At 32.1% G+C, this 23,383-nt stretch overlaps 2 protein-coding genes and 1 long non-coding RNA gene across 3 annotated transcripts in view; 1 reads left to right on the forward strand and 2 right to left on the reverse strand.

Annotated features, from left to right (window-relative positions):
- Window positions 1–23,383, reverse strand: part of LOC114324821 (ATP-binding cassette subfamily C member 4) — a 258,504-nt gene that overhangs the window by 200,212 nt on the left and 34,909 nt on the right. The window lies entirely within an intron of this gene.
- On the reverse strand, window positions 797–1,812 carry LOC126883055 (uncharacterized). The gene is made up of 2 exons (XM_050648250.1): window positions 1,486–1,812; window positions 797–1,315 (listed from the first exon to the last, which is right to left on the reverse strand). The coding sequence occupies exons 1-2, from the start codon at window positions 1,636–1,638 to the stop codon at window positions 911–913; spliced, it is 558 nt and encodes a 185-aa protein (XP_050504207.1). The 5' UTR covers window positions 1,639–1,812; the 3' UTR covers window positions 797–910.
- Window positions 871–21,472, forward strand: LOC126883056 (uncharacterized). The gene is made up of 2 exons (XR_007697477.1): window positions 871–999; window positions 21,036–21,472. It is a non-coding gene; the product is annotated as an uncharacterized LOC126883056 (long non-coding RNA).

The following is a 23,383-nucleotide window of genomic DNA, read 5'->3' on the forward strand; positions in this document are numbered from 1 at the left end:
AACGTTCGCTCAGCGCTATGAAAGATCGCTCTTAAAATTATCGAAAGTAAATATCGCTTGCTTGACATCGACTTGGACCTAAAAATTGTCACGTCAGAGAAAAGGATTTCATTGACTTTTTTCAACGTTGGGTAGAGATCCAGATAAAATCCTCCCCAGTCAGTATGCATGACTTCTGGTTCTGATCACGTTTCTGTTCATCGTTTTGAAAACTTGTTTTTTTTTTTGATTCTACAGGAACAGTGGTCGGAAGACTTTTTGTTTTTAATTTCTTCCGGTAACGGATTCTCTTCATTCGTTTGAGCATCAATAATTATTTATGATTTTGCAGTTGCAGTGGTTGATAGTGTGTTTTTATTTAAAAATTTCTGGATACTACTAAATATAATCAAGAGCTTCATTAGTTACGCCCATCTCAACTTTTATTTTTCGCTTCGATGTGCCAGATTCCCAGTTTCGCTGCGCATCCTTATCTCTGCTCAGTCTAGACATGATATCAGTAAAAATACTGTAATTTACCTGTGCAAATAATAATACATCATACCATTTATAAAATCTTAAGTGTGCACTAAGAATCATAACGATAACAATACCGACTTGCAGTCGCCGCAGTTTGATTAAAACAAATATTATTATATAATTGAAGAGCTTATTGCAACATAATGGTAAGCCACAAAATAATAAAACCGAGATATCAATGTTTAAAGTTTTAAAAAAATCTAAAAAATATTGGTTTAAATGTAAAAACCTGAACGCTTGTTAGTTAGTTATATTAGTTATTAAAATACATGTACATTTATTATTTCACAAAAAAACACATATTTATATTAAAAAAATAATTTTATTAAAAAAAATGTGGCTTAACATGTTCTTAAATTTAAAAAATCGCAATACAAAAAAATCAACTAAGTTATGTTTCTACAATTTCCACTTCTTCATTAACTTCAGAAGCTGCGTTTAACTGATTATAAAAAGTGTGGTAGACTGGCGGGATATAAGGTAACAAACTTTTTATATTGTCCAGTTTATTTTTCGCAATTTTCAGAGGTTCGTTATATTTCTTGGGAATGTTTGACAACTCTATTATTGCAGGTCTGCCTTTCCGTAAAACGGAATTTTCTTCGCCAATTTCACGTGAACTAATAATCGTCTTGGTTTTCTTAGAAGTATACTGCTGTCCCGAATTACGGCTTCTTTTTCTTTCATTTCGATCATAGTGTTCCTCATTTCGTTGTCTCCATCTTGTTGGTTTTTTCTTCTCTGGATTAACCTCCTTATCTTTAAAAAGCCTGGGTATTGGTTCCTGCAATTCATCCTAGAACAACAAAAAGAGACTGTATTACACTCTAGAATTTGCGAATATTTAAAAATTTTTATATCAATAACTCGATAAGCCACATGGCATACCATATTGTTCCATATAATATATATGAATATTTTTGTGCAAAAACATGGTAAGCCAAAAAATCAGAAAATAAAGCTTACCTCACTAGATTGAGACGGAAAATCATCGCCACTGGGCTTATAGTCTTTGTCTGCTACACTGTCATCCCTATCATCAATAAAATTGACATTTAAACTGCTATTTTCGCTTAAAACCGCTCTTAATTCAGCACGTGCACCTGATGTCGACGCCATTTTAATGTGGCTTACCACGTTTTACGCGAAAAAGTGAACAGAAATGGGCGATTGTATAAACACGATACAGCAATAACTCCGCCATCTATTGCAGTAATCACCAAATAATTTTTATATGGCTTAACATAGGTTTCTTTAAATACATAATGCAATAAAAGAGAATTCTGTAGACTTGTGGCTTACCATTATGTTGTAATAAGCTCTTCAATTATTGTCTGGGTACATTTCGAAAGAATGTATGGTTCAAGTGGAAATCGGTGGGACTGTGCATTTTATCAATGAAATAAGATATGTCTCAGACACTCCAGAAGCCGCTAACGATAAAATGTTTTAACATCGCATTAATCATTGTAAATTAGTCGATGGATATTAGTATTTACAGTGAAAATAAGACGAGAACTGGACGATAGTGATTATAAAGAATAAATTTTTTAAGTTTTTTCTACTTTAATGACAAAAAAAGCAAGCTCATTAGCAGAAACCAATTCAAAATTATTTTGCACATCATATGTGAAACATTATTTGGTTGAAAAATCTCATTTTTCTTGGCTCAAAAATATATTAATTTGTCTGGACTAAATTACAGTTCTGTTTATCTTGTTACTATCAACATTCACACAGTGTTGCCAAACTGAATTTTGTTATTTTGGGTGTAATTTTTTTTCTACGGATCACCGAGGGTACAATACTAGTGTACCTACTAATGTAGTATCTAGATAATGTAATACAAATACACGAGGAGAAATGCTATTCAACAAACTGATTATACTAAAATCACAATAAAGATGCACTAAGTAGAAATAAACAAACCAAGACCAAGACACGTTGAATGTTACGAGGAGCACTCCCTAATCATGATTTACAATGTATAAACTTTGTAAATCATTATTTGGAATTTACAATGTACCTATATACATTGTAAAGCATGATTTGGAAATGCTCCTTGTAACAATCAACGTGTCTTGGTTTGTTTATTTCTAGTGTATCTTTATTGTGATTTTAGTATAGTTACATTTTATTACTTATTTTCTGATTTAAAAATTATTCGTTTCCTAATTCAGACAGAATAAATAAAATAAACAAAAATATTCGATATGATACTTACAATGTTACAATGCAATGTCGGGATAGTATCTTGAGGTTTTTTCCTGGTTTTTCCTAGTGATTTACTATGGAATCACTAACAAGAGAATTTTACTGTCACCATTGCAAGTGGTTGTCTTTTTAAAGACATATCACATGCTATGATTTTTTTGTGACGGATATTCTTAAGTTAAAGTTTATTTCATGTAATCGAATGAACTATCTTTCAATAAAGTCGTTCCAGGAACGCAACTCATAAATATTGGCAATATCATTTTAAAGTTTTCTACTTTAAAATGTATACTATATATTATTGCCGAATGCCGATTGTCTGAATTGCCGATATGAACGAGTCAGATTAAATTAAGTAAATTATTAGAAGAATAATTTTTTTACTAAGCAACAATATTTTTGTTTAATTTATTAATATTTTGTATTTTGATAACGACGTCCGAGGTGGAAGTCAAAACGTCAATAAAATCATTTTTTCAAGTTAAATTGTGGCTTATTTCCCAAACAGAATAGTTAGTAAATATTTTTTTAAAAATAACTCCAAAACGCTTCTATTTAGAAAAACAAAAACTGACAGGTACGGCTATTTATCTTCCAGAGATCAATTTAGACAAGGCGAAAACGGCGGGTCCGTTGGGAAAATATTCCCATGAGATTTTTTTGCATAATCACATTCGTGAGACATCCCAGAATAAGGTTCAAGAAGTCGCCCACGTGAAAAGTGGTTCAATTTTTTTTAATCAAATTGCAAAAATCAATATTTTTGGCTCGGACAATTTTCTTTAGGTTTTTTGGACCATTCTGGACAAAAAAGGTCACATAATTTTTCTCTAAGTTGATCTTTTTCGAGTTATAAGCAATTTAAAATTTGAAAAACGAGAGAATGGACCTTTTTAAGACTTAATAACTCGATTAAAAATTATTGTTATGAAAGTTAGAAAGTGACTAAATCAAAATTTAAAGCCTACATGATCCTGAAGAAATCTGTGTTATAAATTTATTACTAAGCTGTTATTTTTAATTAATAACAATGGGCGGTTAGATCGTATTGACGCGGCTGTAAATGTGAGTGCAAGTAAGATGCACAATTGGACTGCCGGAATGGCATCTCTCTCGCACTCAGCATTTACGGCCGTCTAACACGTGCACGGCGCTCATTATTATTACTTAAAAATAACAGCTTAGTAATAAAATAATGACAAAAATTTCTTCAGGATCTTGTAGGAGAGGCCACTTTCTGACTTTCATAATATTAACTTTTAACCGAGTTATTAAGCCTTGAAAATCGCCATTTTTCAACTATAGAGAAAAATTATAAGAGACCTTTTTTATCCAGAATGGTCCAAAGAACCTAGAAAAAAATTGTCCGGGCCAAAAATATTGATTTTTGCAATTTATATTTTTTCGTCTTGTCTAATTGCGAATTTCTAGCACCGGTCACATCGCATAACTTTTTTGTCTTCCAAACATTTTTGACTCTTGATTATTAAATTCTGAGGTATTCTAGTATTAAAAGGTATTCTTGCTTTAAGTCGGTAGGACACACCGTTTTCTAGAAAAACCGATTTGATTTTTTTTTAATTTGAAAATTTTTTTTCAAAATAAAACGGTGTGTTTCATCGACTTAAAGCAAGAGTAACTTTTAGTTCTAGAATACCTCATAATTTAATAATCTAGTGTCAAAAATGCTTAGAAATTAAAGACGAAACCGATAAAGCGATAAAATAACCGTTGACCTACCCAAAATGAACGCCTATGACCGTTACAAAAAATTCGCAATTGATAAAATCGATTTATCTCTGGAAGATGAATAAATGTAGGTACCAGTTTTAGTTTTTCCAAATAGTTTTTTTTTAATTTGTCTTAAATTCAAAAAACAAAAAAAATTCAAATCGATTTTTCTAGACAACGGTAAACCATACCGCCTTAAAGTACCTGTTAGTACTAGAATATCTTAGATTTTAATAATCCATTGTCAAAAATACTTAATTGACAAACAAAAAGTGACCGTTGCCCTACCCAAAACGGACGCCTCCTTATTCTATAAGAATATGGATGTAGTAATAGTGTTGCTGAACAAGTAAATGCCATTGTACACGGGGTGTAACAATAATACTGTGTTTTTTCCTGAAAGTTCGTAACACGCTGTGGAATATTCTAGCATTTAAAAAATATTGAAATTAAAACTTAATAGCCTTAGCCTTTCTTAACATTCTGCTTTTTGACTCATTCACTTATGTTAGATAATGAAAAAGTTAGGTACTTTGACAACTAGCCATGCTCTTCATCAATACAGGGTGTTTCTAGATAAGAGCGACAAACTTTACGGGGTAAATCTGCATGAAAAAATAATGACCGTTTGATTCATAAACATATGTCTGCAAATGCTTCGTTTCCGAAATACCGGATGTTGAATTTTTTCCTACACACTGACGATTTATTTATTGCTCTAAAACCGATTGAGATATGCAAATGAAATTTGGTAGGTTTTAAGAGGCAGTTATTGCGCATTTTTTGACATACAATTATGTATTTTATATTAACCATTGGCGTGCATACGGGTCATATTACCCGGTCATATTACCTGTATGCACGCCAATGGCGAATATAAAATTTTTACCTCTTAAAACCTACCAAATTTCATTTGCATATGTCAACCGGATTTAGAGCAATAAATAAATCGTCCGTTTGTAAGAAAAAATTCAACATACCATATCTCGGAAACGAAGCATTTGCGGACATATGTTTATAAAGCAAACTGTCATTATTTTTTCATGCAGAATTAACCCTTAAAGTTTGTCGCACTTATTTAGAAACACCATGTATTGATGAAGAGCATGGCTAGTTGTCAAAGGACCTAACTTTTTCATTATCCAACATAAGTGAATGAGTCAAAAAGCAGAATGTTAAGAAAGGCTAAGGCTACAAAAAAATCACTAAAATCGGATAAAAAATTTAGGAGATTCGAGACATCAAAAATGACCCATTTTTAAGGTGTCCCGATTTTTTTGGCCAGGAGTGTAGAAGCGTTCTGGAGCTATTTTAAAAAAACTAATTACAAGACGCAATCTTTAAAGAGCTCTACAGTCCCTAGCCATAGTATTATGACCACCTATGAATTTTTATAGAAATCAACTAAACTGCGCGTTATAGAAAACGGGCACCCTAAAAAATGGGTAATTTTTGAGGTTGCGTATCTCCTAAACCTGTTGTCCGATTTAAGTGATTTTTGGAATATCTTATAGCCTTATTCTTTGTCAATATCCCTGTAATAATATTTTTGCTAAACAGGTAAATTTTTACTGTATACCGGGTGTACGAATCAAACTGTGTTTTTTTCTCAAAGTTCGCAACACCCCGTGGAATATCCTAGCATTTAAAATATACTGAAATTAAAATCCAACAATAGCCTCAGGTTTTCTCAACATTCTGTTTTTTGATTCATTCGCTTGTGTTGGATAATACAAAAGTTAGGTACTTTAACAATTAGCCATGTTCTTTTTCAGTACAGGGTGTTTCTAAACAAGTGCGACAAACTTTAAGGAGTAATTCTGCATTAAAAAATAATGACAATTTGCCTTATAATCGTATGTCCGCAAATGCTTCGTTTGCGAGATACCGAATGTTGAATTTTTTCTTACAAACTGACGATTTATTTATTGCTTTAAAACCGGTTGAGATATGCAAATGAAATTTGGTGGGTTTGAAGACGTAGTTATTGCACATTTTTTGACATACAATTAAGAATTTTATATTCACCATTGGCGTTCATACGGGTAATATGATCGGTCATATTACCCGTATGCACGCCCATAGTGCATATAAAATTCTTGATTGCAAGTCAAAAAATTTGCAATAACTATCTCTTAGAACCTACCAAAATTCATTTGCATATCTCAACCGGTTTTAGGGCAATAAAATAAATCGTCAGTTTGTAAAAAAAATTCAACATCCCGTATCTCGTAAACGAAGCATTTGCGGACAATAATTTATAAAGCAAACGCTCATTATTTTTTCATGCAGAATTGCCCCTTAAAGTTTGTCGCACTTATTTACAAACAACCTACATGTATACTGATGAAGAACATGACTAGTTGTTAAAGTACATAACTTTTGTATTATCCAACATAAGAGGATGAGTCAAAAAACAGAATGTTCAGAAAGCCTGAGGCTATAGTCGGGATTTAATTTCAGTATTTTATAAAGGCTAGAATATTCCACAGGGTGTTGCGAACTTTGAGAAAAAAACACAGTTTGATTCGTACACCCGTTATACAATGAAAATTTACCTGTTTAGCAAAAATATTATTACAGGGATATTGACAAAGAATAAGGCTATAACATGTTCAAAAAATCACTTAACTCGGACAATAAGGAGATACGCGACATCAAAAATGACCCATTTTTTAGGGTGCCCGTTTTCTATGACGCGCAGTGTATTTCACTAAGTGCATTTTGTTTAAAAATTACTTTTAAATTTAATTTTGTTATGTAATGTTACTGTTATACATTAACTATAATATATATTTAATAATAGACAACAATAAAATATTTGAAAATATTAGATGTTCATATATTTTTTAATTGAATCCCTGACCTTAATTCCATAAAAAATATTTGGGAGCTTTTAAAACGAGAAATTTCCAGTGAAAAGGACACCAAGAAACTGGTTTTGATTAATGAACTAATAAATCATTGGAACCACAATGACAAATTGAGGCAAAGTGAAATTAACTGTATTCAAAGTATGCCAAGACGGGTACGAGCGGTAATCAAAGTTAAAGGGGGCTCAACAAAACATTAAAAAAATGTAAATTTGTGGTATGTATTTTCAAATGTTTTATTGCTGTTTATTATTAAATATATTATATATAGCAATAAAACATTTGAAAATATGCCATATTTATATATTTTTTAATATTTTGTTGGGCCCCCTTTAACTTTGATTACCGCTAGTCTACTTTGAATGCAGTTAAATTCACTTTGCTTTAATTTGCCATTGTGGTTCCAATGATATATTACTTCTTCAATCAAAACAATTTTGTCTGTGACCTTTTCACTGGAAATTTCTGGTTTTAAAAGCTCCGAAATATTTTCTATGTGATTAAGGTCAGGAGTTCAACAAAATATTAAAAAATATATAAATATGTAATGTTTTCAAATATTTTATTGCTGTTTATTATTATATATATTATAGTTAATGGATAACATCAATATTACATAACAATATTAAATTTAAAAATAGTTTTTAAACAAAATGTACTTAGTGGAATAGTTGATTTTTATAAAAATTTATAGGTGGTCATAATATGTCCAGGGACTGTAGTTCCCTTAGGCATTTTCGAACTAGATGAATTGGGTTAAATTATGTTCAAATTATCTGAGGAATCTCCGTTCTTCATTTGTCGGTAGAGTTTTTGGATACCCTGTATAGATTTGAGAGTCGCGTAGATTTCATGCACCCCGTTACTACCCTGCATGTCTCATTCAGCGCAGTATCAACTTAATTTGATATGAATTGCCCCAAACAGGACATAGTCCAGGACGCATCTGTTTTGAGATGGACGTTGAGAGGTGACTCAAATTTTTTTGCAGAAAAGGTCCGGAACATTGTTTAAATAATCAAAATGTCAAAAATTGAAGGAAAAATTCGATTTTTTTCTTCGTTTTTTGATTATAACTTTAAAAGTATTCATTTCCGAGAAAAGTTGTACTAACATAAAAGTTGCGTAATTAAATTTCCTACAATATAGAATTGGTTAACAATTTAAAAAATAGTCACCCTAGTTGCAAAATAGCAATAATTGCGAAAAAAACATACAAAAACAAGTATTCGCATTTTACGTTTTTCAACCATTTATGCTACACTTAGGACCTTCATATTTCACCCAGAAAAACTTTATGATACAGTAAAACAATACTGTAAATTTCTTTAAGATCGGTTTAATAGATTTTGCAAAATAAATTTTGCAATCCAGCTTTCGCAAAAAAATTCATTTTTTCAAAATGTTACAGGACTGAAAATAAAGCAGATAGCAAGTTTAATTTTTTTTTGCTTATAGAAGTTTACTGTACCTTTCATTTGCAATTTTCAAAATTAAAATCGATTAATTATCACGGCGTCAGAAAATTTTTGAAATAAAAAATAATTTTTGGTGCTACGCGCAGGACAGCAGTGTTCGATTCACACAAGTTGATTTCCACCAAAATTTCTTCCAATCTTTATATAATATATTATTTTCTTACTCTATATTTTGTTGTATTTTAATATTTTAATTCCACAAAAATCAAACTAATTTTATTATTGTTTGTGAAATATTGTTTAAACAATTGCATATGTTTAAAAATAATAAACTTTTATTATTTAAGTTAAAATATACGAACAAAGAAAGTTTTTTCTAATAAAAGTGTTATTTCAAAGGATAGAGGAGGTGTTTTTATTTTGCAATAAACAAATTTATTTATTTATATCGAAATGTAATAAAAATTAAAATGTATCAATCATTATCAAAGGTCATTGGAATGCCCAATCAGAGCAAACTATCCGCTGTCCTGCGCGTAGCACCAATATACAGTGAGCACGTAAAGGTTGGAATAAATTCAATTTCTCGAAAATGGACGACTTTGCAAAAAAATCCTGAAACAGGTCAATTTTTATTTTTAAATTACCACTTTTTGGCATATATTGCATACTAGTGACGTCACCCATTTAGGCGTGATGACGTCATCGATGATTTTTTTAAATAAGAATAGGGGTCGTGTAATAGCTCATTTGAAAGGTAATTCAATTATCTATTCAGTAATATAAACTTTAACATAATTATTTATACAGGGTGACGAAAAACAATTTTTTTGAATTAAATTTATTGACATAAAAAGAAGAATATGTGTAATTTATTTAATTCACAATACATTTTACTGCTCTCAGATAACAGAAAAAAATGTTTATTTGAAAAAGAATAATTGCTTTTCATTTAAATTAAATGCTCAAATTGTCAAGAGGCGGCTGCTTTAATATCTATTGAATCTGCAAAAAACAATATTTATTTGTCAAACCAACATTTTTTTCTGTTTTCTGATAGCAGTAGAATGTATTTTGAATTAAATAAATTACACAGATTCTTCTTTTTATGTGAATAAATTTAATTAAAAAAAATCTTTTTTGGACACGCTGTATAAATAATAATGTTACTGTTTAGATTGCTGAATAGAGAATTGAATTACCTTTCAAATGAGCTATGACACGATCCCTATTCTTATTTAAAAAAATCATCGATTACGTCATCACGCTCAAATGGGTGACGTCACTAGTATGATATATACGCGAAAAAGTCGTAATTTAAAAATAAAAATTGACTTGTTTCGGGATTTTTTTCCAAAGTCGTCCATTCTCGAGGAAATGAATTTATTCCAACCTTTACGGGCTCACTGTATAATGTTTATTTAAAAAAATTCCTGACGCCGTGGTGTTAATCGATTTTAATTTTTCAAAATTGCAAATGAAAGGTACAGTACACTTCTATATGCAAAAAAATTTTCAACTTGCTATCTGCTTTATTTTCAGTCCTGTAACATTTTGAAAAAATGAATTTGTTTTACGAAAGCCGGATTGCAAAATTTATTTTGCAAAATCTATTGAACTGATCTTAATGAAATTTACAGTATTGTTTTACTGTATCATAAAGTTTTTCAGGATGAAATATGAAGGTCCTAAGTGTAGCAAAAATGGTTGAAAAACGTAAAATACGAATACTTGTTTTTGTATGTTTTTTCACAATTATTGCTATTTTGCAACAAGGGTGACTATTTTTTAAATTTTCAACCAATTCTATATTGTAGGAAATTTAATTACGCAACTTTTATGTTAGTACAACTTTTCTCGGAAATGAATACTTTTAAAGTTATAATCAAAAAACCAAGAAAAAAATCGAATTTTTCCTTAATTTTTTGACATTTTGATTATTTAAACAATGTTCTGGACCTTTTTGAGAGGTAGGATAACTCAAATATTATTATTTGATTTATTTTCAAGCAATTTCTGCAAAAAAATTTGAGTCACCTCTCAACGTCCAAATGTACTAATATTTTTACAGATGGGCCCTGGTCTAACATGCATATTCACTAATAGTTGAAAAACACAGTGCCTGCCTGTGCCGTTGTTCTTAACAGATTGCGTGCCGCGTCGCTCATATAGGGCTTTTCATTCACAGTCATTTGTTTCGAGCTTCTGTCAAATGTCGTATAATCCGTGCATATTAATATTATACACAGACTATACAACATATATGACAGAAGCTCGAAACAAATGACAATCGATGAAAAGCCCTATATGAGATACACAGATATTTTGCCAGGGGCCACGTCGCTCATTTTTGATATACCACGTATAGACCGGGCAGTATCGTCGCCCCCGCTAGCGCAATTATTCCGATTCGATTTTTTTGCACAAACTTACTCAAAAAGAGGTCCTTATAACATATCCACAGGGTGCCGGGCGGTGCCGTGGTCGAAAAATTTTTGAAACAATTTTTTAAAATAATTTTTTTCTGAGCAAAAAAGTTCTCTTGTCATTTTTCTCTAAAATAAACTGTTGTCGAGTTATACGTGATTAAAAATTTGAAAAATGCGAAAATGGCCATTTTCAAGGCTTCATAACTCGATCAAAAATGATTATTATGAAATTCAAAAAGTGACAAAATGAAGATTCAAATACCTTCTTCAGCGTTCTGAAGAGATTTTTGTCATTAATTTATTACAAAGCTGTTATTTTTAGTTATTAACAATTAGCGCTATAGTCTAACTGTATCGTCGCCCCCGTTAGCGGAACAATTTCGATTAGATTTTTTTGCACAAACTTACTCAAAAAGGGGTCCTCATAACATATCCATAGGCTGCCTTGCGGTGCCGTGGTCGAAAAATTTTTTAAACAATTTTTTTTAAACAAATTCACAAAAATAATTTTTTCATTTCCAACAATTTTTTTTAGATAACTTGGGTCATTCTGAGCATAAAAGGTCTCTTGTAATTTTTCTCTAAAATTGATTGTTGTCGAGTTATATGCGATTACAAATTTGAAAAATGCGAAAATGGCCATTTCAAGGCTTCATAACTCGATTAAAAATGATTATTATGAAATTCAGAAAGTGACAAAATCAAGATTGAAATACTTTCTTCAGCGTCCTGAAGAGATTTTTGTCATTAATTTATTACAAAGCTGTTATTTTTAGTTATTAACAATTAGCGCTATAGTCTAACTGTATCGTCGCCCCCGTTAGCGGAACAATTTCGATTAGATTTTTTTGCACAAACTTACTCAAAAAGGGGTCCTCATAACATATCCATAGGGTGCCTTGCGGTGCCGTGGTCGAAAAATTTTTTAAACAATTTTTTTTAAACAAATTCACAAAAATAATTTTTTCATTTCCAACAATTTTTTTTAGATAACTTGGGTCATTCTGAGCATAAAAGGTCTCTTGTAATTTTTCTCTAAAATTGATTGTTGTCGAGTTATATGCGATTAAAAATTTGAAAAATGCGAAAATGGCCATTTCAAGGCTTCATAACTCGATTAAAAATGATTATTATGAAATTCAGAAAGTGACAAAATCAAGATTGAAATACCTTCTTCAGCGTCCTGAAGAGATTTTTGTCATTATTTTATTACAAAGCTGTTATTTTTAGTTATTAACAATTTAGCGGTATAGTCCAACTGTATCGTCGCCCCCGTTAGCGGAACTATTTCGATTAGATTTTTTTGCACAAACTTACTCAAAAATAGGTCCTTATAACATATCAACAGAGTGCCGGCCGGTGGTCGAAAAATTGTTTAAACAATTTTTTTAAACAAATTCACAAAAATAATATTTTCATTTCCAACAATTTTTTTTAGATAATTTGGGTCATTCTGAGCAAAAAAGGTCTCTTGTAGTTTTCGTCTCAAATTGATTGTTGTCTAAATAACAACTAAAAATAACAGCTTTGTAATAAAATAATGACAAAAATCTCTTCAGGACGCTGAAGAAGGTATTTGAATCTTGATGTTGTCACTTTTTTAATTTCATAATAATAATTTTTAATCGAGTTATGAAGCCTTGAAAATGGCCATTTTCGAATTTTTCAAATTTTGAATCGCGTATAACTCGACAACAGTCAAGTTTAGAGAAAAATGACCAAAGACCTTTTTTACTCACAATGATCCAATTTATCCAAAAAAAATTGTGGGAAATGAAAAAATTATTTTTGTGAATTTGTTTTAAAAAAATTGTTTAAAAAATTTTTAGACCACGGCACCGCCCGGCACCCTATGGATATGTTATAAATACCTCTTTTTGAGTAAGTTTGTGCAAAAAAATCGAATCGGAATAATTGCGCTAGCGGGGGCGACGATACAGTTGGACTATACCGCTAATTGTTAATAACTAAAAATAACAGCTTTGTAATAAAATAGTGACAAAAATCTCTTCAGGACGTTGAAGAAGGTATTTGAATCTTGATTTTGTTACTTTTTGAATTTCATAATAATCATTTTTAATCGAGTTATGAAGCCTTGAAAATGGCAATTTTCGCATTTTTCAAATTTTTAATCGCGTATAACTCGACAACAGTCAATTTTAGAGAAAAATTACAGGTGACCTTTTTTGATCAGAATGACCCAAATTATCTAAAAAAAATTGTTGGAAATAAAAAAATTATTTTTGTGAATGTGTTTAAAAAATTTTTCGACCACGGCACCGCCCGGCACCCTGTGGATATGTTATAAGGACCTCTTTTTGAGTAGGTTTGTGCAAAAAAATCGAATCGGAATAATTGCGCTAGCGGGGGCGACGATACTGCCCGGTCTAGTATGAATTACTTTCGTGCCGTGGATATCAATGGCCCCTGCGACTATTATCCCGATTTCAGCGTGGCACGCAATGTGTTAAGACGCCAGAACATGCACCCCATTTACTTCCCGTTAGCTTCCCGAGTCTGTTCCTAGTTGTTACTTTCCATCTTGTTTTTATGGCATGTTGTTTGTAGGTGAGGGACCAATCCAGAGTTACTTAAAGTATGTGTGTTGTAAGGTATTACCAATCCACGCAATTTGAAGTTTTCGTTTAGCTTCCTTTGCTTTGGTGAAAGGCGCAGACTTGGGTTTTAGAAGGACTGGATATCAGGAAATTCTTCAGGTAGTGCGCAGCCATTGTTTTTAAGACAGTTTTGAGTTTCTCTTCCATTTCTTTAAGTAAAGTTGGGTAACTAAGCTGACTGCCAGCATCCGGAATGGAAGTCACAGTCAGAGCCGTGCGGTACATATTTTCAATCTGATGCAAGTCTTCGAAATGCCGCCCCTTAAGTATTATTGAAATTTAACTTTTATTTTTATTAAATGAAACGACACAAAATGAACGAAAACTTTTATTTTAAAAACAAAACATATCTTAAATTAAATGAAATATGTATTAACATTAAATAACATTTACACAATTACAATTTTGCCCTTCTGACTTTAATTTTGGCAAACTGTCAATCCGATTGGTGTAGTCTACAGTAGCAGCTAGTCTGATGCAAGTCTTCGAAATGCCGCCCCTTAAGTATTATTGAAATTTAACTTTTATTTTTATTAAATGAAACGACACAAAATGAACGAAAACTTTTATTTTAAAAACAAAACATATCTTAAATTAAATGAAATATGTATTAACATTAAATAACATTTACACAATTACAATTTTGCCCTTCTGACTTTAATTTTGGCAAACTGTCAATCCGATTGGTGTAGTCTACAGTAGCAGCTAGTCTGATGCAAGTCTTCGAAATGCCGCCCCTTAAGTATTATTGAAATTTAACTTTTATTTTTATTAAATGAAACGACACAAAATGAACGAAAACTTTTATTTTAAAAACAAAACATATCTTAAATTAAATGAAATACGTATTAACATTAAATAACATTTACACAATTACAATTTTGCCCTTCTGACTTTAATTTTGGCAAACTGTCAATCCGATTGGTGTAGTCTACAGTAGCAGCTAGTCTGATGCAAGTCTTCGAAATGCCGCCCCTTAAGTATTATTGAAATTTAACTTTTACTTTTATTAAATGAAACGACACAAAATGAACGAAAACTTTTATTTTAAAAACAAAACATATCTTAAATTAAATGAAATATGTATTAACATTAAATAACATTTACACAATTACAATTTTGCCCTTCTGACTTTAATTTTGGCAAACTGTCAATCCGATTGGTGTAGTCTACAGTAGCAGCTAGTGAGGACTCTTGAAATGAGTGCTAAATTTTTTAGTTTTGTTTGTCTTACGGAGCTTCGTAAATAGTTTTTGATAATTTTTAATTTTGAAAAACTTTTTTCCTCACTAGCTACCGAGACAGGCAGTGTTAATAAAATTCTTAGTGATACAACTACATTTGGGTATAAAGAAATTAGGATATTTTGGCACAAACAGTTCAAAATCTCAAAACCTTAAAAAAAGGTTTCATGGAGTATGGTATCATTTGAGATATATCATGCAATTCTTCTAAAAGATAATTTGAATCTATATCCAGTTCTTATTCTCTTTCTATTGAAAGTAATGAATGAAGATTCATACAATATTTTTCTAGTATTTTGTCATCTATTTCCCTCCATTTAAAAATATCATATAAAAATTTGTAGAAGCGAAAATCGGCAATGTCTAAAATATAGATGAAACCATTTTATTTTAAATTTATCTTCCTCTGTTAAGAACTCATCCACAGATTTTTCGTAATCAAATTGGCGCCTTTTTCTCGTGGCTCGAATTTCATTTTCAGCTGGAAATTCAGAACTTACCTATATCAAGATTTTATGCAATTTCATTAGCAGTAATTTTCATTTGGTCATAGCCAGATATATTGTCTGTAACTTTTCATTTTTTCTGTAGTTGCTGACAACATTTTTACACAATCTGACAAATTTATAGTTACATGTTGCAACATCTTTATACTACACCGCTTTTCCAAAACTTTTTCAAATTTGTCAAAATAAGTCCTGTTGAACCGGTTGAATCACTAGCTTCAAAAAAACCAGCAAAAAATTCCTTGATAATTTATTCTGACTAGAATCAAAAAAGCGTCAATTCCTATCGTCAATGAGAGCTGTTTAATATGACTTATAGGTCTAGATCCCGCGTATGAAAAAAAAGTTGATTAATAGCAAGATGAAAATTTGTTAATAGCTTAAGGGTGTCTAGTCGGACAAACTTTGATATATGGGAACACTGGAACAGGGGAAGTTTTAATTGTGGAACAGGTTAAAAATTTGGAACGGTCAGACCACGAAAACGTCACATGTATTTTGTCCGACAGAACTTCCAATTGATTTGTATGTTCCAATTCATTAAACTCTCATGCAAAAATCAGGCTGCTATTTATCACCAAATGGGCATTATAATGAGTGGAACACGTAGAACATGTCAAATGACAGGAATTATGATAGGTGATAAATAGCAGTCTGATTTTTGCATGAGAGTTTAATGAAAGGATAACAAATTAATTGGAAGTTCTGTCGGACAAAATACAGGTGACGTTTTCGTGGTCTGACCGCTCCAAATTTTTAACCTGTTCCACAATTAAAACTCCCCCTGTTCCAGTGTTCCCATATATCAAAGTTTGTCCTACTAGACACCCTTAAGCTATTAACAAATTTTCAGCTTGCTATTAATCAACTTTTTTTTCATACGCGGGATCCAGACCTATTACGTCTGGGGTACAATAGGCGATTATCGAAAAATATCTAGCGATTTTTGCTATTTCGACAATTTTGTTTAAAATAACATCACCCATAAAACTCATCAATTCATCTTGCCTACTGTTACAGACTCTCCGACTTTCGTTAAACTCTCCTGATATTTTCTTCCATTACTGGATCAAACTCAGAGAGCATTTGTACTAACTTTGTACTAAAAAGTTTCCATTATTAGGTTGAAACAAATGATCAGTTGTTCCACGAAAAGCTGAACATTGTGAGGCCAAAAGTCTAATTCTTTTCCCAACTTCTCCCCAATCTTGAATTATCCATTATTATATTAGATTTTACTGATTATGCCGCCCCCTTGTTATGCCTCCTGATGCGACTGCCTCACCGCATCAAAGCACGACACGCCCCTGGTCACAGTAAGAATATGTAGGATTTCACTAATTTTGAGTCATTTTGCCAAACTTCCGGTCATAACTTTTTAACCGGAAATGACATCGAAACCGAAATAAATATTCGAGCTCGACTTTTCAATACGTCAATTGATATAATATCACGTTTACTATTTCTGCGACTATGTATAATGTGGCACTTCCGGTTACAAATTTTTATTTGGGAGTGACATAAAAACTGGAATTGTTAGAGTCTTGCTAAGGCGCGTCGAGTAATATATCGCTTGTACTATTCTGGCGACATTAAAACACTACTTTCAGTTGCAACTCTGGACCTTGAAGCCCGAGATCAAATTTTTCACCTTTAGTACTATCTTGGGGTTACAAGCTCTCATCCGTCATTTATTTGTCATTCTAATCTATTGTCATCTGTTCTAATAACGGAGTATGTAGTTGTGTTTACGGACGAATACACAGTATACTCAGTATTCAAGGTATACTCAGTCAGGGCAGCGCTCATTTGTACAATGTAAATTTAAACTAGGAAAAATGTGTGTCATAAGCGCTTCATTAACAATTTAAAAAACAATCATCATTCTAAATTCCAAATAAAAACAACGAAAAGCCCTAGATACAAAGTTTACTACTTTTTAAACAATTAGAATAATTGAATTTAAAAATATAATAAACAATATTTTAAATCTAAGACTTTTCGCTAATAAACTGCTTTCTGGCTGCATCCTGTATCTCAGGTTTTTACAATATATAAAACAGAGACGACGAAAATAGGAGAAAGCAAATAGAGGACACTTTAACCACGCATTTACCTTCCCTTCGTCAAGGAAAAGGACCGAAAGACAGTTTATAATACTCAATTCTGAGTAAAGATGAAAAAGAGATAACGGCAGTTTTGTTTTACTTTGATTCAGAGTTAAAACACCATCTCCAGATAGCTATTTCTGCATCCCATGCGTCCTCGGTGGAGCTATGCAGTCACAAAACAAAACTGCCGTTATCTCTTTAATCATCATTCTCTTTGCCTTATCCCTATACGGGGTCGGCTTCCCTAATTTCATTTCTCCACACAACTCTATCTTGGGTCATAGCAATGTTAATCCCCTTTACCAACATGTCCTGCCTTATCGTCTCCCCCACGTCTTCTTTGGTCTTCCTCTCCTACTCCTTCCAGGAATCTGCACTTCAGCTATTCTTCGTATTGGGTGATTAACGTCTCGACGTTGAACATGACCAAACCATCTTAAACTCCAACGTCCAAAACTAATGAGAATAAATAAGGACTAAGCACCGAGCCTTGGTGCAATCCTACTTTCACCTGAAATTTATCAGCCTCTCCCACACCTGTCCTAACACTAGTCATTACTCCCTCATATATATCTCTCACAATCTTTACATATTCGCCAGGGACTCATTTCTTATTGAGTGCCCACCACAGAATCTCTCGAGGAACTCTATCATATGCTTTCTCAAGATCAATGAATACCATATGAGCGTTGGTCTCTTTATTCCTGTATTTTTCCATCAATTGCCTTACAATGAAAATTGCATCTGTTGTTGATCTGCCCTGCTTAAAGCCAAATTGATTATAGGATATTTCGGTTTCTTCACGTATCCGTCTATTAATTACTCTCTCCCATATTTTCATGGTGTGGCTAAGTAGTTTTATAGCTCTGTAGTTTGTGCACTTTTGTATGTCTCCCTTGTTTTTGTAGACAGGTAGTAATATACTGCTTCTCCATTCGTCTGGCATTTGTCCAACTTCCATAATTCTATTAAATAGACCTGCTAGCCAACTTATTCCTGTCTCTCCCAATGCTCTCCATACTTCCCCAGGAATATCATCTGGTCCGACTGCTTTTCCTTTCTTTATTTTTTGAATCGCTTAAGCCACTTCCTCGTTTGTTATTCTGGTAACCATTGCTGTTACTGTCTCCGTTAACTCCACAGGCTGTCTGTCAAATTCTTCATTTAATAAACTGTCAAAATAATTTCTCCATCTCTTTTTGACATTCTTTTCGTGAATAAGTATTTTATTATTTTCATCTCGGATACATCTAATCTGATTAAAATCTTTTGCTTTCTTTGCTCGCTGTTTGGCTATTTTATATATCTTTGCTTCACCTTCCCTGGTATCAAGTTGATCGTATAGGTTTGAATTCGCTTCTGCTTTAGCTTTTGCTACTGCTACTTTCGCTTCCTTTTTGGCGACCATATAGTTTTGAAGGTCTATGTCCGATCTGGTTTCTTGCCACTTTTTATATAATTTTCCCTTCTCTTTTATTTTTCCTTGTACTTCATTTGACCACCACCAAGTCTCTTTATCCTCAAACTTCTTTCCTGACGTTTTCCCAAGTATTTCAATAGCCGTCTCTCTAATAATATTGGCCATTTTTCTCCAAATTGTGTTAGGGCTTCCTTTCATGTTCCAACATATTTTTTCTACTATTCTTTCACTGAATAGACCTTCCTTCTCATCTTTTAGCATCCACCACTTGATTTTTTGTGGTCCTCTCCGATATTTTTGTTTAGTTTCGCTTTTTACTTCGATGTCCAGAACAAGCAGCTTATGATGTTGGCTTACTGTCTCACTAATTATTACCTTGCAGTCCTCGCATTCACGTATGTCTTCTTTCCTTATCATGAAGTAGTCTATTTGGGATTGATGTTGTCCACTTTTGTAGGTAATAAGTTGAGTTTCTCTCCTTTTAAAGAATGTGTTAACAATCGCCATATCCAATGCTGTTGCTAATTCTAGCATGTCATCTCCAGCTTCATTTCTAGTTCCAAAGCCTAATCCCCCATGCATTGTTTCATATCCTGTCTTGGCTTGGCCCACATGTGCATTGAAATCACCTCCTATTATAGCTTTCTCATCTGCTGGAATATCACTCAGTACGTCTCCTAATTGGTCATAGAAAGCTCTTCTTTCATTCTCACCCAGACCTGTTTGAGGAGCATACACACACACAACATTCAATACCTCTTTATCAATTACAAATTTCACTGACATCATTCTATCACTCGTTCTTACAACTTCTACTACGTTATCTTTCATTTCACTAGGAGCAATTATACCAACTCCATTTCTAGTGTTACTACTCCCTACATACCACAATTTATATCCATCACCTAGTTCTTTCGCCCTTTGTCCTTTCCACCTAGTTTCTTGAATACAAGCAATTTGAACTCTTCTTCGTTTGAGCGCATCCACTAACTCCAGACTCTTACCTGTAAGACTACCAAGATTCCAAGACCCTATCTTGATTTTTCTAACCTGTAATGGTGTTCCCCCTGAGATAGTCCTCACCCGGAGATCCGAACGGAGGCTCATTTTACTTCCGGAACATTTTACCTATTATGGCCTGAAAAGATTTTTGGATATTTGATGCCTGAATGCCTTTTCTATCAGCACCATACCCTGCCCTGCACGTTTAGCCAATACACCACCAATGTAACCAAAGTGCAGTATTACCCCACACCCGCCTGCATTTTTCTGTATAGGCCAGGATCCCTACTGTAAGGACTGCCCTATAAGCCAATGTATTGTTGCCCGTATCTCGCCACTAGGAGGCACGTACTTTATTCGGGATACAATTAAAAAAACAATGTTTTAGAATAAAACAAGTCAAAAATTCTTATCGAGAACTGATAGAAGGTTAGAACTTGAATTTAGGCACTTCGTAAATTCAAAAATAATATTTTTTTACTTGTGTTTTTAAGACTTGAAAATCGTCATTTTTAGCGTCATATTTTTATTTCTCAATGAAACAAACATTCCATTTCGTATCATGTCACTCTATAAAATATTCCTATCGGATATAAAACAAAACAGTCTATAAAAAATACACGTTGTTACAGATATATAACAATTAGATAACTTTAACACGCGTGTAATATCGTAAACGGTGATAAGGTTAAATAAATATTATTTATTATCTATATTATAGTCTAGTGTTTTCAGATAGTACGACATAACTACAACCATTATGTAATTAACCAAGTCATAATCAGTATAAGTTATTTACGATAATTTGTTTATATAGGTGCTACTACCTTTAAGCTTAATGTATTGTTTAAAATTTATTATACATAATGCATTTGCTAATTAGATTGTATATTTTTAAAGATAACAATGTAAACAAAATTAGTCACATTGATTTAAATTTTTAATTTTAGGTAGGTGTAAACCAGGTGTAAACATTGCTGAATTCTATGACAACATACATTATTTTTATTTTATAGGATTTACAAGATTATTATCTATTATACAACTATAATTGAGGGGACCAGATGCTAAGGGTACAAGTGACAAAATATTGAAAAATGAGTTAAGCGCATAAAATAATACTAGATAGTAGCAAAAATTTACTGACAGAGACACAGTTGAATTAAACTACTGGTGGCGATATATCGCAAGTTCTAAGTAGTTTGACTACTTACAAAATATTCGAAAAGAGTTGGTGGCAAACCGGTGTAACTGTAACTACATTTTGTATCCTTTTGGTGTTGGCTATTATTTTTGGTGAATCATTTAGCATCTTTGTAAATCGTGCTCTTAAAAAACTGTCCAAAATGTACCAAGTAATTTTTCATAAATAAAAACGTTTAATTTTTACGTAATTTTTCTTTTATTTTAGTTTAATATAAGAAATTCGTAAGGTGCTTAAGTGGCAAAGAGAAACAAGTTCAAAATTTGAAGCAGAGAGGTACAAGTGCGAACATTTTTTCCAAATTTCAAATATTTTGAATGAAAATAAATACTAACTTTACAAAAGCTTTTACAATTAGATGAGTTATTATAAGATTTTGTGATGTCACTTTCCAAATAAATGTGACACGTTGTGTGTGAACTTGCCAATGGCGTTTGTTGTTAAATACAGTTTATCTGCATGCAGGTTGTTACAACCTTGTAACATATCGATAATATATTTCTACTCATACAATCTTAATATAAAATAAAAATGGTATACATTTTTATTTTATAGTCGTATTACTTCGTAGAGTAACTAGGTGCATTTTTCCGTTGGAACTATACCAGCCGCAGACGGGGGATGTGAATTGCATAGTGTAGAATTCCTTCCCTCTCGTCTTCACTGCAGCATCCATTTGACTTGTAAATTGTAGAAGTCTTGGAGGTGTCACCAGGAAAGTGTACCAATAAGTTTTCAATTTAAAAATCTTTTAGTAATATTTTTAATATTTTCAATATTAATAATTTACTATTAGGATTGAAAATACTTCGTCAATCTTAATATAATTTATCGCATTTTCTACTACTGTATACACGTGTTCGAACATCTGCCCTTTGCAGGTTCCAATTAACTTGAATATGAAAAAAGTCATTAAATTAATACATTTCCGTTGATTGCCGCAAACCTTTTGATTTGGAAACCTTTACGCTCTGAAAACAAATTCATAATCTCTATTCTGAGTTATTTTTTTCTTTTTCAAACGTTTTTAGCCTTTTTAAAAATAATTTATAGCCTAAATTCACCATATTTATTAATATAGGTATCTGGGATTAGAAGCTCCAGTTCAGTCTCGCAGTTAATGATGTGAGTCGAAAATATTTCCAAGCGAACATTGGAAAGTTCCCGAGAATATTCGCCTATAAAAAATGGAAATATTCTCCTGACCGCGAATATTACCGGAAACTTTCAATGGAAAATTCTCGAGAATATTTCCGATAACTTTCAAGAATGTTTGCGCCAACTTTCCATAATATTTCCGAGAACTTTTGAGAATATATCCAAGAGCCTTTTGGACATAAGAGTCAGTGACGTAATTTGAATTTACATGGAAGTTGCGCCATTTAATTCACATGGCCGGCGAACCTATACCACTGCCAAGTGCAAAAGGAACATTGTTTTGAACATTACCTTCATTATTTTTATACTAAAAATGCCTAAAGCTACACTAAAATCGCAATAAAGATGTACCATAAATAAACAAACCAAGACACGTTGAATGTTACGAGGAATACTCTCGAATCATGATTTACAATGTATTTACCTATAAACTTTGCTACTCATGATTTGGGATTTACAATGTATAAACATTGTAAATCATGATTTGGGAGTGCTCCTCGAACATTCAATGTGTCCGATTAGGCAACATAGAGAAATAATCACTGTCATTTTGACAAACCTTTCTAAGTGTAATAGCACGATTCTCTTTATTATTTGTTCTGTTATATCAACATCAATCTGTTCAGTGCAGTAGCGTATTATTTTATAATTAATTTATTATATTTTTGAATATTTGAATATTTTTACGCTTGTCGGCTATTGAATATTTAAATATTTTTAAATTTGACGGCTCTTGTTACGCTTCACAACGAAATGATTATTTATCATTGTTTTATTATTATTTCGTACAAATACCTATGTTAACATAAAATGTTCACCCATTTTGGTTTATTTTTAAAAATATTTATTTACTAATTGATGTTAGTTTTTATTGAATCTCACCCCAACAATGGCGAAAAGGGTTTAATTATTACCTTTCTAATTGGACATAGGTGA

Source organism: Diabrotica virgifera, chromosome 4, assembly GCF_917563875.1.
Source record: "Diabrotica virgifera virgifera chromosome 4, PGI_DIABVI_V3a".
In the NCBI taxonomy this organism is placed as follows: domain Eukaryota; kingdom Metazoa; phylum Arthropoda; class Insecta; order Coleoptera; family Chrysomelidae; genus Diabrotica; species Diabrotica virgifera.